General features: G+C 38.7%; 1 protein-coding gene across 5 annotated transcripts in view; it reads right to left on the bottom strand.

Moving 5' to 3' along the window:
- Positions 1-648: 648 nt before the first annotated feature.
- The window catches only part of ARHGEF28 (Rho guanine nucleotide exchange factor 28), a 193,591-nt gene continuing 179,394 nt past the window's right edge, over positions 649-14,845 (bottom strand). For all 5 annotated transcript variants that reach the window (XM_070743150.1, XM_070743151.1, XM_070743153.1 and 2 more), the window contains one exon: positions 649-2,633. In XM_070743150.1, the coding sequence (XP_070599251.1) occupies positions 2,467-2,633 (167 nt within the window). In that variant the 3' untranslated portion in view covers positions 649-2,466. The remainder of the gene's footprint in view (positions 2,634-14,845) is intronic.

Raw genomic sequence — 14,845 nt, 5'->3', positions numbered from 1 at the left:
GACTGAATCCTAAGGCAACCTATACAGATCATCTTTACAAGAATTATAACTCCCTGAAACACTGAGAATCTCACCACTGCAATAACCGTAAATGAAATCATCTGCAGTTACTTGATTCTACAGAGACGGGCAGCATACAAATCTAATAAATTATTATTATTATGGCAGATCTTGGCTATTCTTAAAAAAGCTAAATGAAGTCAGACTTGATCTATGAATGGACTCATAAGCAAGTAATTACACCAGGAAACCCTGCAACTGTTGACTGGACAGAGTAAGTAAAGTAAATAGGTAGGTAGGTAGATAAGTAAGTAAATAAGTAAGGGAGGGAAGGAAGGAAGGAAGGAAGGAGAAGGAAGGAAGGAAGGAAGGAAGGAAGGAAGGAAGGAAGGAAGGAAGGAAGGAAGGAAGGAAGGAAGGTCCATAAGTTAAGTTTTAGGATACCACTTTGTGATTATCATCAAGAAAAATACATTGATGTCCACGTTACAACTAGGAATTACATTCAGCTCAGATGGAATTTTTCAATGTCATATTGAAAATTCCACACATACAGTCAGCTGTGTATGTGCACATACACAGAAACACGCATTTGGAGATTGAAACTAATAATTCCATTCAAAAAGTATACAATTCATTTGCAAAATGTACAGAAAAGATCCTTGTTTATTATAGTGCACCAAAGCTCTCCATTCTGAAAGATATATACTGATTGACAGTCCATGCATGTAAAAACAAATATTAGTGGATCTTGGCTTATTGTTTAAAGAGGAAAAATCCTGCATTTGCTCTTATTCCACTTCATAGTCTTCTATCCCATGTGTGAGAGAAATGTCATGCATTTTGCTGCTTTTGATATGAAAGGCCACTCTGAATAGTTAAGGACAAATTATAAGGCAATACATAAAACTGATCCCTGGAAAGCAAAAGGTGTTGTGCATAATTGATGAAAATGACAAAAATGTTGAAGGAATGTAACAAATGTAGCTTGAAGTGACAAATATGTGCCATGAATTATTTACTAAAACTCTTTGCTGTTAAGAGGACCACATTACACTATAGATCAAAAAGTTCACAACTGAACAAGATAAAAATAACTATACTGTGGCAAAGGTCCTAGTGTGTTAATTCAATTGAAAAGATGTAGTGATTCAGAAGAGGTCTTATTTCAAGAGAACAGGCAGGCTTCACCACCCACAGACATGTGGTCTGAATTAAACTAGGTTAATCAGCATTTTCCAGGCTTTTTATCACTATTTCAGGACACAATCTTGTCTATGTACATACAGTGATACCTTGTCTTACAAACTTAATTGGTTCCGGGATGAGGTTCTTAAGGTGAAAAGTTTGTAAGACGAAACAGTGTTTCTCATAGGAATCAATGGAAAAGCGATTAATGCGTGCAATTCACCCCTTTTGCCAGCCGAAGCGCCTGTTTTTGCGCTGCTGGGATTCCCCTGAGGTTCCCCTCCATAGGAAACCCCACCTCCGGACATCTGTGTTTTTGCGATGCTGCAGGGGAATCCCAGCATCGCAAAAACGGGTGCTTCGCTAGCAACGGAAGTCCAGAAGTGGGGTTTCCCAGCGAGGGGAGCCTCAGTGAAATCGCAGCATCGCAAAAACACAGAGGTCTGGAGATGGGGTTTCCCATGGAGGGAAGCCTCAGGGGAATCCCAGCAGTGCAAAAAAGGGTGCTTCGCTGGCAACAGAAGTCCGGAGGCGGAGCATCCTAGTGGCAGCGGTGGGTTTGTAAGGTGAAAATAGTTTGGAAGAAGAGGCAAAAAAATCTTAAACCCCGGGTTTGTATCTCGAAAAGTTTGTATGACGAGGCGTTTGTAAGACGAGGTATCACTGTATTATGAAATTAGTACGAAAGACATGGCCATGTAACTGAGAACAATGCCTTCCTCAATCTGATTCTTGTTGATTCCATCAACTGAAGTTCAATGTGTCTGAAGGGAAGCAACCTGAGGTAACGATTGGACTTATGCTGATAAAAATCTGTAGTAAATCCACCATGGTACATTCATAAAGTACAACAGCAACAGACCGAGGTTCTCGTTTCTGTTTTTCCATTACATCATTTGTTATCACTTGGTGCTTTTTTTTGTAATTGAAGTTGCATTCTTACATTTTAGCTGCTCAAATTATAGTGTACATAATCTAAAGCAAAAATCTTTCCTCTTCACCTAGTCCAATGTTGATAATCTTATTTCAGACATACAAATACATATGTATATATACATATATACACCAGGTGTAGTTTTAGAGCTCATCCATGTTTCAAAAGTCACAATTTAAATATTACAGGTATATTTTAAAAAATAACTTAATTTGCATCCTACGGATAGGGAAAACGTGTATTTTGAAATAAATAATATACTGGCAAAGCAATCTGAATACAGAATAACTACAATTATAAAAGCTACCCCAAAGTGCTACTGTATTAATATTACAAATGAGGAATTAGAGATAAACAATGTTTTCTTCCATGCCGCCGTTTTCCGAATCTTGTTCCATGTCGCAAGGTAAATTATGAAGTAGAACATCTGAAGGGTGAAGTAACTGAAAGTTGCCATGAGTTGAATCAAAATCTTGTAAACTTGGGTACTGGCTCTGCAATGCATTCATATCTAGAACATAAAAGCATAGGTGGGTTAAAATTATTTCTTGCACTATAATAATAATTATTATTATTATTGTTGTTGTTGTTGTTATTGTTGTTATTATTATTATTATTATTTATTGGATTTGTATGCCACCCCTCTCCGTAGACTCGGGGCGGCTAACAACAATGATAAAAACAGCGTGTGACAATCCAATAATAAACAACTAAAAACCCTTATTATAAAACCAAACATACACACAGACATACCATGCATAACTTGTAATGGCCTAGGGGGAAGGAATATCTCAACTCCCCCATGCCTGGCAGTATAAATGAGTCTTGAGTAGTTAACGAAAGACAGGGAGGGTGGGGGCAATTCTAATTTCCGGGGGGAGTTGGTTCCAGAGGGCCGGGGCCGCCACAGAGAAGGCTCTTCCCCTGGGGCCCGCCAAACAACATTGTTTAGTCGACGGGACCCGGAGAAGGCCAACTCTGTGGGACCTTATCGGTCGCTGGAATTCGTGCGGTAGCAGGTGGTTCCGGAGGTAGTCTATGCACGTTGCACTGGTAAAGATAATATTCAAGAATTTTCTTAATGGCTATATTATGGGGCCAGCCCAAGATATTTCACTGCCTAAAACAAGGCAACCAAATACAACCACCACCCACCAAGTAAAGTGCAAAGTATCCAGCGTTAATATATTTTGGCATGTGAAAATAACTGCAGAAAAAACAATTGCTACCAACCTGCCTTCCATTGAGGACCTGTATACTGCATGAGTGAAAAAGATTCACAGACCTCTCGCATCTTGGACATAAATTGTTTCAACCCCTACCTTCAAAATAATGCTATAGAGCACTGCACACCAGAACAACTAGATACAAGAACAGTTTTGAAAGTCATCACTCTGCTAAACAAATAATTCCCTCAAAATCGTCAAACTAAGTTTACACTACTATTACTATTAATCTTCTCATTGTTCCTATCACCCATCTTTTCCCACTTATGACTGAATGACTGTAATTTGTTGATTGTATCCCTATGATTTAGATTGTTTCCTAGTATTATTTGATCACTTATTTGTACCCTATGACTATCATTGTACCTTATGAATGTATCTTTTCTTTTATGTATACTGAGAGCATACTGTATATACCAAAGACAAATTCCTTGTGTGTCCAATCATACTCGGTCAATAAAGAATTCTAATCTTACATATGTCTGTTTCCCACTTGGGCAATAATTATACAATAACAAATAAAATCCCTAGTAGTTTTAGACTTCTATGATTTATTTTCTATGGGTAAATTAAATTGATTTCCTTCTAACAAATTTGCAAAAACATGTAGCGTGACCATTCCATTTTATTTTTCACAAGTAAATAAGATGACCAAAACCCAGTAAAATTAATTAAATATTTAATAAACTTTTTAAAAAATCAAAAAGATAATCCAGTTGAGTGAAATGCAGGAATGCTGGGGACATTTGCCCAAGTTCGCCTGGTGCACCAGTTGCGACCCTACCTGGACCGGGACTCACTGCTCACAGTCACTCATGCCCTCATCACCTCGAGGTTTGACTACTGTAACGCTCTCTACATGGGGCTACCTTTGAAAACTTCGGAAACTTCAGATTGTGCAGAATGCAGCTGCGACAGCTATCATGGGCTTCCCCAAATTTGCCCATGTTACTCCGCAGTCTGCATTGGTTGCCAATCGGTTTCCGGTCACAATTCAAAGTGTTGGCTATGACCTATAAAGCCCTTCATGGCATCGGACCAGAATGTCTCCGGGACTGCCTTCTGCCGCACGAATCCCAGCGACCAGTTAGGTCCCACAGAGTTGGCCTTCTCCGAGTCCCGTCGACTAAACAATGTCGTCTGGTGGGCCCCAGGGGAAGAGCCTTCTCTGTGGCAGCCCCGACCCTCTGGAACCAACTCCCCCAGAAATCAGAGTTGCCCCCACCCTCCTTGCCTTTCGTAAGCTCCTCAAAACCCACCTCTGTCGTCAGGCATGGGGGAATTGAAATTTTCCCTTCCTCCTAGGCTTATAGAATTTATACCTGGTATATTTGTATGTATGATTGGTTCTTTAAATTGGGGTTTTTTAGATTATTACAAATACCAATTTCTGGATCCAATCCAATCAGACCCTACCGTTCACCCACTGAACTGGCTATGAGAACCTCCTTAAAAGCCAGTTAGCAGAAATAACTACAAATATTGTACAATTTGGGAGGGGAAACCATTCACCTTCCATCACCCTCCCATCACCATCCTTAAAGTCCATCAAGCTGAGAACGAGCGCTTGTACACCAGAGAAGTGTCTTTCCAAGGACTAAATGCCTTCATTACAAACACAGCGTGATTGTATTTATGTTCAAAAACAAGCACAGCATGAATGTGTTTATGTTCAAAACTAACTTTTTCAAACGAGGGCAAATTTCAGCCCCATTTAAATGCTTTGGATTCAAACAGTAAAAAAACCCCCACAATTTAACCCTTTCTCTGCCACTGTAAGCTTTTTAGGTGACTATTAAATTCAAGGGTATTTTTTTTTAAAAAAACTCTGACAATAAGCAGACTTTTAAATATTCAATACTATATACTACAAATGAAAGTATTATTCTTCAATGTGCAGTACTTCCTGAACACAAAATATTCATATGAAAATAAATATGAATATTTACCATCAGTATAAATCAGCACATTTATTGCAGCCTTATGTAGCCAACAACTCTGAGATTTAACTCCCACAATAGTCAGAGAATATAGCTATTCAGTGGAGGGCACTACCTCTAAATATTTTTGGGTGAATCTTATATGAGGATCGCCCAGAAAGTAATGCACCACATTTTATTTCTTCAACTATTATTTATTGAACACAATGAAATTTACACACAAGAAAGAATGATGTTTCTTCTACACTCCCTATTTTTCCATGTAATCACCGTCCCATTCAATGGCCTTCCTCCACCATAGTGAGACACAAGGGCGCCTATGCCCTGTCGGTAGCACTCCTTGCTCTGGTCACGAAGCCATTTCTTCACTGTGCATTGTTTTCTAATGGCCTTACTATTATTATTTATTATTATTATTTATTAGATTTGTATGCCGTCCCTCTCCGCAGACTCGGGGCGGCTCTGTGGCCAGCGACTAACTGTACTTCTGTTGACTGCAGATTTTCCATAAACTGTACACAAATGTTTGTGAATGTTCCCAACAGTTTCTTTCTCTGCAGTGAGAAATGCAATAACGACACGCTGCTTGTAACGCACATTAACGTTACTTACAGACGCCAATCCGAAACACTGCTGCAGCTACGCTATCTGTCTGAAGAAGCGCAAAATTTACACACGCACTCCTGGCAATTCAAATAATGTATATCTAAAGTTTCAGATTCGTACCATTACTGTAGGCTGAGGAAAAAAATGTGGTGCATTACTTTCTGGGCGACTCTCGTAGATTCCATGTTAGGTCTTTCAGGGAAGAAATGACAGACTGAAGATAACTCCACGAACTTCGGGGCAATGAACATGTGAAAAGAAGACCAGTTCTTCAATAATTCCTTTCTTGACAAGGAGAGGACCTGAGAGCACCCACAGGTGCTTCAGGCAGTTACTCCTCACGGGGAGACCTTAAGGTAGCAGTCTCTGGAAGGTTTAAAGATCTGGGAAATAAGGGAATAGCCATTTTGAGCAGTTTGTGCCTTTCTAAGGACACTAGCCTTTCCTCTAACAATTGCTTTTAGTACAAACAGTACAAAATTTATGGACCATTTACATGAATTTATATGACTAAGCATAAGCAACTTTTTATAGTGGCCAGGCAGAAAAGATGCTAAGTTTCTAAATGCTGCCTACATAGCATAAACCTGAAGGGTAATAATTTTTAGTAAAGGCTGAATTTGCATTTAGCAGCACCAGCTTCAAATGCCTAAGATGTTTTTTTTCAGATTTGTGTCTGGCCCAGGGAGATGTCACTTTCTAGCATTTCCTTTATTGTTAGCCACTAAACATATATTCACTTCTGGTTGCAAAATCTTCTTAAGAACAAACCAGGAGCATCAGGAAAGCCTCTTAAATGCAGTGCCATCTTTTAGTTCCCCAATACATGAAGTCTGAGAAATGTGAATGCCTCAACACAATTTATAGTATATTCAGAGAATTTAGTCCATAATTTATATATTTTTTTAAAAAGTATATTTGAATATGTTATACTGTATATCCAAAAGTATTCAAAATATTTACTTTAAAATAAATATCTCACTGTCTTTTAAGGCACAGTTAACATCCTGCAGGATTATGTTTTATGAGAAAATGAATTGTTAATATAATGTATGTACCTTCTGTGCAACTCAATGGGGTATATACACATCAGAAAAACTGATCCAATAAAACATGTACTGTACCTTCTCCATGGTTGCCATGACAGCACTATTTGAATAATGCATGATTTAAAGGCAATTCCGGCACAGTTTCAATTTTTTTATGCTCCTAGTTGTTTTTAAAGATATGGGATTTAATATCAGGGTCATCAACCACTGACCTTACAAGAAAAGATTTTATTTTATTTATTTATTATTTAGATTTGTATGCCGCCCCTCTCCGAAGACTCGGGGCGGCTCACAACAAGATAGAACAAATCATAAATAATCCAAATAACTTTAAAATATTTAAAGATTTAAAAGAACCCCATATACTAACAGACACACACACAAGCATACCATGTATAAATTGAACATGCCCGGGGGAGGTGTTTCATTTCCCCCATGCCTGACGGCAAAGGTGGGTTTTAAGGAGTTTACGGAAGGCAGAAAGAGTAGGGGCAGTTCTAATCTCTGGGGGGAGCTGGTTCCAGAGAGCTGGTGCCGCCACAGAGAAGGCTCTTCCCCTGGGGCCCGCCAACCAACATTGTTTAGTTGACGGGACCCGGAGAAGGCCCACTCTGTGGGACCTAATCGGTCGCTGGGATTCGTGCGGCAGGAGGCGGTCTCGGAGATATTCTGGTCCAGTACCATGAAGGGCTTTAAAGGTCATAACCAACACTTTGAATTGTGACCGGAAATTGATCGGCAGCCAATGCAGACTGCGGAGTGATGGTGAAATATGGGCATACCTAGGTAAGCCCATGATTGCTCTCGCAGCTGCATTCTGCACGATCTGAAGTTTCCGAACACTTTTCAAAGGTAGCCCCATGTAGAGAGCGTTACAGTAGTCGAACCTCGAGGTGATGAGGGCATGAGTGACTGTGAGCAATGAGTCCCGGTCCAGATAGGGCCGCAACTGGTGCACCAGGCGAACCTGGGCAAACGCCCCCTAGTTAAGAGAACGAGGAATGTATAGTCTTACAGTACAGAGTGAGCGAAGGGGTTAAGCAAGCATTTTACAAACAAAACAATGATATATTTATTCTCATTTTATATGCCAGAATATGGAATAATGGAAGTTTAGGAATAGAGATTCTAATGCAGTGGTTCTCAACCTGGCGGTCAGGACACCTTTGGGGGTCAAATGACCGTTTCACAGGGGTCGCCTAAGATCATGGGGAAAAGACAAATTTCCCACGGTGTTAGGAACTAAAGCTTCTATTCTAGTGCTTTGGAACATATTTTTGCAATCCAAACAATCAGGCGTTTACAGTGGGGGTGTCCCTCTGACCTTCCTGCCAATCAGCTTAAAGCTCTGTTGGGAGAATTGGTGGTAGACTTATGATTGGGGGTCACCACAACATGGGGAAATGTATTAAGGGGTCGCGGCATTAGAAAGGTTGAGAACCACTGTTCTAATGGAAGAATCATTAAGTGTGGTACCCTTGAGCAAAGATTAGTTATCAGCCTTTCTGATAAGAGCAAGACACAGAAGGATTTGTATTTGAAAGTTCCAGAAAGGAGAATGTATTTAGAAGAAAGTGGAAGGAAATTACGAGAAAAAGCTTTAGTTTAATCAAGAAAGCACCAGGCCTTGGCTGCTATTTAAGTAAGTAGCAATTTCATAGTATTCCTTACAAAAACCATGATTCTCTCCCCCCCCCCCCCCAAATGTATGACACCATCATTCTGAAAATGGAAGGTGGAATCCTGTTTGTTGCATATTTTCAAAGTTTTCAGAGTTCTGAGACAAATTCAGGGCAAAACGGATAGCGCAAGGGAAGCAAATCCATGTACGTTTTTACATGTCATGAGAAACGTTATACCATTCAAAGTACAAAATACAGTGGCATCTCTACTTAAGAACTTAATTTGTTCTGTGACCAGTTTCTTAAGTAGAAAAGTTCTTAAGTAGAAGCAATTTTTCCGATAGGAATCAATGTAAAAGCAAACAATGCATGCAAACCCATTAGGAAAGAAATAAAAATAAAACTTTAAGGCTTAAAAGAAAAAAAAGAGGGACTGGGCTCTGGGCTGCCAAAGCCTCCTTAAGCGCCACTGAAAGGCTCCTCTGGCAACCCAGAAAAGCCCAAGATGGCCGGGATTAAAGGGAGAATGGTGGGAAACTGGATGGGCTTTCGTGCCGCTCTCAAATTTCCTGGGAATTTTTTCCAGGCTCGGGTTCTTAAGTAGAAAATGGTTCTTGAGAAGAGGCAAAAAACCCTTGAACACCCGATTCTTATCTAGAAAAGTTCTTAAGTAGAGGCGTTCTTAAGTAGAGGTACCACTGTAGTTACTTTGAGAGGTTTGTATCTGAACTAAAACATGACTTTGTGATAGTCTTCTTTTTGAAAAAAGTAAACAGCTTTAGACCCTAATGCCCAAATATGTATCAGGGAATAATTCAGCTAAAAGAGATATTGTTCTGAATATGTATCTTCATAATAGGCTTTAATTCATCATCGTGAATAAACTATTGATATGAAACCTTACAATTGGAACACAATACAAAAAAATCATCTTTTGGATTCTTCTAATCTAACTTTTTATGAAACAGTTTTGAAATTTGAGATTTTTAATTCTTTAATTTGCTACAGCACAACTTATAGGGATACATTTTGTTACAATGCAGAAAGTTCTTTATGTTTCATTTAGCTCAACAGTGCACCCAACAGCTAAGCAAGAATATTTACGGAGCTGCAACACTTTTTATTTTGTTGAATTTTAATATTGTAACTTAACAAATTGTAAAATCATATAAAATTATACTTGCCATGTTATGTTCCTAGTTTAGCTACTGGTTATCAATGTAATACTGATGTGATTCGTTAGTAATATAATATGGAATAGTACAACATAGAAAAGTGTCATCATTATTATGACATTTGTTTTATAATTTAAGCAGATTTTCCATAAGCCTATTTGTATTATTCAAAAGTATCACAAGGATGTGTTGTTCAAAAGGGGTGATGGTCTTACCTGATACACCTCTTCTCGTGGGGTGGGGCTAACCTCTAAGAATGGGAAGACAACATCCCTTCAGCCAATAAGGACTAAGTCTGACTTTTGACATATTTGTTCTGTTGCCTCGAAGGATGATAGGTTAGGGTAATATAATACTAATGCAATTGATTAGTAATATAATATTGAATAGCGCTGCATAGAAAAGTGTCATCATTATTGACATTTGTTTCATAATTTAAGTAGATTTTCCAAAAGCCTATTTATATTAGTCAAAAGTATCACAAAGTTGTGTTATTCGAAATACTATACTTTTATTCTACAGATATTGAGAGCCAAGAAAATACAAACTATAGGTAGTCCTTGGCTTACAACACTTCATTTAGTGACTGTTCAAAGTTACTAAATTGGAAAAATTGGCGTTGGAAAAAGCGACATATGACCGTTTTTCATACTTATGAGATTTGCAGCATCCCCAGAGTCATGTGATCAAAATTCATATGCTTGGCAACTAAATCAAATTTATGATTGTTAGGGTGTCTTGGGCATGTGATCATCTTTTGTGACCTTTTGTTTCTCAGGGGTTGTGACAAAGAAGGAGTCAACCTATTCTCCAAAGCACCTGACGGTAGAACAAGAAGCAATGGGTGGAAACTAAACAAGGAGAAAAGTAACTTAGAACTAAGGATAAATTTCCTGACAGAACAATTAATCAATGGAACAGCTTGCCTCCAGAAGTTGTGAACGCTCCAGCACTGAAACTTTTAAAGAAGATGTTGGATAACCATCTGTCTGAAGTAGCGGTGTTTCCTGCCTAGGGAGGGGGTTGGACTAAAGACTTCCAAGGTCCCTTTCAACTCTGTTGTTGTTGTTGTTATTATTAAGTCACTTAACAAATGTATTACTAACTTAACAATTGACTTACTTAACAACCTTAAGCAAGAAATGCCGTAACATGGAGCAAAACTCACTTAACAAATGTATCACTTAGCAACAAAAAATTTGGGCTCAATTGTGGTCATAAGGAGAGGACTACCTGTATAATAAACCTAACCTGCAACCTCACAAGCTTTTCTTCAAACCAAGTAAAGCAATTTATGGCTTTACATTACAAAGATGAAAGCAGCGAAAATTCATTTTGTGGCTCAAGTTTTTGTGGCTGAACATTTTCTATTAAAGCGCAAAGCTATCATTTCCACTAGCAACAGAATTTGTGAGGTAAAATGCACTGGAGAATTGGATTGGAAGTCTAGGGCGATGTTTGTCAACCTCAGCAATTTTAACCTGTGTGGGCTTCAATTCCCAAAGTTCCTCAGCCAGCATGAATTCCAGGAGTCGAAGTCCACACGTATTAAAGATGCTCAGTTTGATCAATTCTGGTCTAGGGAAACCAAAACCTGAGCCTTGGAGTCAGGTGAAAATAATATATGACTGAAATGTTACTGTACTATGGGAAATCAAGAAGAGATCTAAGTTTACTTTGTTTCGATCATTTATTTAAAGTTCATTTATTTCTAACAAAATGAAAATTTACTTCATCTCTACCATCTAGGATCAGGATTGCCCCCACCCTCCTTGCCTTTCGTAAACTCCTTAAAACCCACCTCTGCCGTCAGGCATGGGGGAATTGAAACATCTCCCCCTTGCCCATGTAGTTTTTGTATATGATTCGATTGTGTGTTTATTTTTTATATACTGGGGTTTCTTTTTTGGACTTTTTAATCTAAAACTGTAATTTAGATTTCTAAATATTAGAATATAGGAAATATTATTTCACTGAAAGAGTAGTAGATCCTTGGAACAAACTTCCAGCAGACGTGGTTGGTAAATCCACAGTGACTGAATTTAAACATGCCTGGGATAAACATATATCCATCCTAAGATAAAACACAGAAAATAGTATAAGGGCAGACTAGATGGACCATGAGGTCTTTTTCTGCCATCAGTCTTCTATGTTTCTATGTTTCTAGATTTGTTACTATATACTGTTTTTTTACCATTGTTGTGAGCCGCCCCGAGTCTGCGGAGAGGGGCGGCATATAAATCCAATAAATCTAATCTAATCTAATCTATAGCAGCCTTAGTATAGACCCATTACATTTACAATCCAAATAATCTGCCTTATACTTATTAGCATGCTTCCACAGAATGAAAACTGAGAGCATACGCACCAAAGACAAATTCCTTGTGTGTCCAATCACATTTGGCCAATAAAGAATTATATTCTACTCTAAAAAGAATTGTATTCAGATATGCATGGAAAGCTACAGTATCTTTCCAGGCTAAATCTGTTTGGCAAAATCCAGATAGCTGAAAATGTGGCAATGCTTACTTTGTTTTTAATCTTCATGCAATAACTAAACAAACTCAAACTCAACCCAGACAAGACGGAGTGGCTGTGGGTCTTGCCTCCCAAGGACAATTCCATCTGTCCGTCCATTACCCTGGGGGGGGGGGAACTACTGACCCCCTCAGAGAGGGTTCGCAACTTGGGCATCCTCCTCGATCCACAGCTGACATTGGAACATCATCTTTCGGCCGTGGCGAGGAGGGCGTTTGCCCAGGTTCGCCTGGTGCACCAGTTGCGGCCCTATTTGGACAGGGAGTCATTGCTCACAGTCACTCATGCCCTCATCACCTCGAGGTTCGATTACTGCAACGCTCTCTACATGGGGCCACCTCTGAAAAGTGTTCGGAAACTTCAGATCGTGCAGAACACAGCCGCGAGAGCCATCATGGGGCTTCCAAGATTCGCCCACGTTTCTTCAACACTCCGTGGCTTGCATTGGCTGCTGATCAGTTTCCAGGCACAATTCAAAGTGTTGGTTATGACCTTTAAAGCCCTACATGGCAATGGACCAGATTACCTCCGGAACCTAGGCCATTACAAGTTATGCATGGTATGTTTGTGTGTATGTTTGGTTTTATAATAGGGGTTTTTAGTTGTTTTTATTATTGGATTGTACATGTTGTGTTTATTATTGTTGTTAGCCGCCCCGAGTCTGCGGAGAGGGGCGGCATACAAATCCAATAAATAATAATAATAATAATAATAATAATAATAATAATAATAATAATAATAATTATTATTATTATTATTATTATTATTATTATTATTAACAGATGGCAGGGATAGGATAGGATAGGACAGGACAGAATAGAATAGAATTCTTTATTGGCCAAATGTGATTGGACACACAAGGAATTTCTCTTTGGTGCACATGCTCTCAGTGTTTTGGAAATCATTAAAATATCACGATGTATAAAGCTATGACATTGATTCAAAACATATTTGTTATTTATGCTGTCCTGAAATAGTGCAAGAGATTTCTATTATTTGGTTTCTTCCAAATTTGAGGTGGAGGAAAAAGACCTACAAGGAAAAAAATGTACTTTTCATTATACAACAAGTTTCAATCTCTCTTTTATTTGGCCCATTTGGTCTCAGGATCGAAGGGTGTGAATACATGGCATATGTACAGGAAACACGAGGATCCGGAAAATACTTTTGCATTCCACTAGTTTCTGCTTCTGCAGGAATGTGTGGTTTATGAAATCAGTCTGTATCAAATGTTTAATGGGCCATACAGTATGTTTATTTGTGCTGTTGGCTGGATTTGCCATCTTGTTTTTTATTTTTGCTACCTTTGGCCTTTTAAATTCCAATTTTTTTATATTGTGAACTGCCCAGATTCAGTTGTTGGGAATCAGGTGACACATACATGTATAATTATTACCGCATTATTTTGGAGTCGGGCAGCATCTAAACTGAATAAATTAGGATTTCCATAAGACACACGGCTTTATTCCACCATTTACTACTTATCTTTTGCCTAATATTTTTTTTCAATATAAGTTTTTTAAGTTTTTTCCCTCCACATCAAAAACATAGATACATCACACATATTTTCAATAAAAATCAATATACATATATTGTCACTCAAAAACAATAGTACAATAACCTAAGTTACATTCGAATTTTAATTTTATTATTCAACCCATCTCAATCTTACCTCTCTCTACTCCCCTCTTTCTATCTTAGTGGCTATTCCACCTCTACACCTTCTGTCCCCTTTCCTACTACCATCTCCTCCTTCTTCCTTATACCTTCTCTGCCTCTACTTTCTATTCTCTCTTCCTTTCCCACTTCCTCTTACACCCTCTAAATCCTTCCCTAAGTGGATAATTTTACTTGCAAGAAGGGCGGTTGCCACCACCTCTCCTAGGAACCTGATGATGCCCCCCTTTTTCACCATCCCTCCAGGATAGTTTCGACCTGGTTCTGAGGGAATCAGGTCCCACAAGTGGTGTGGGTATCATAATTTCCCACAAAGCATGGGAAACTCCGTGTTGCTGTGGCAATTGGCCATGCCCCCCTCATCTATTGCCTGCTCTTATGGTGCTTGCTGGCTTGCTTCTATTGTTCTCTTCATTCATAGTATTAAAGCTGCATTTCCTTTCCGCTTTGGAAGTTTGGTAGTACAGTGTTCCCTCGCTTTTCGCGGGGGATGCGTTTCGAGACTGCCTGCGAAAGTTAAATTTCCGCAAAGTAGATGCGGAAGTAAATATACTATTTTTGGCTATGAACAGTATCACAAGCCTTCCCTTAACACTTTAAACCCCTAAATTGCAATTTCCCATTCCCTTAGCAACCATTCAGATTATTACTCACCATGTTTATTTATTAAAGTTTATTTAAAATATTTATTAAATATTTTAATATTATTTATTAATACATGTATTGACTGCAACTAGGATGGCAATAGGCCAACATTGGAAACAACCCAAACCTTCTGATGATGCCTTGATATTAAAAAAAATACTGGACTGTGCAGAATCAGACGCATTAACACTTAAACTAAAAAATAAAGAAGACTCTGACCATGATAAAACTTGGAAATGTTTCTA

The sequence above is a fragment of the Erythrolamprus reginae genome, chromosome 2, assembly GCF_031021105.1.
Source record: "Erythrolamprus reginae isolate rEryReg1 chromosome 2, rEryReg1.hap1, whole genome shotgun sequence".
Lineage (NCBI taxonomy): Eukaryota > Metazoa > Chordata > Lepidosauria > Squamata > Dipsadidae > Erythrolamprus > Erythrolamprus reginae.
This window is presented reverse-complemented; position numbering and strand designations above follow the sequence as displayed.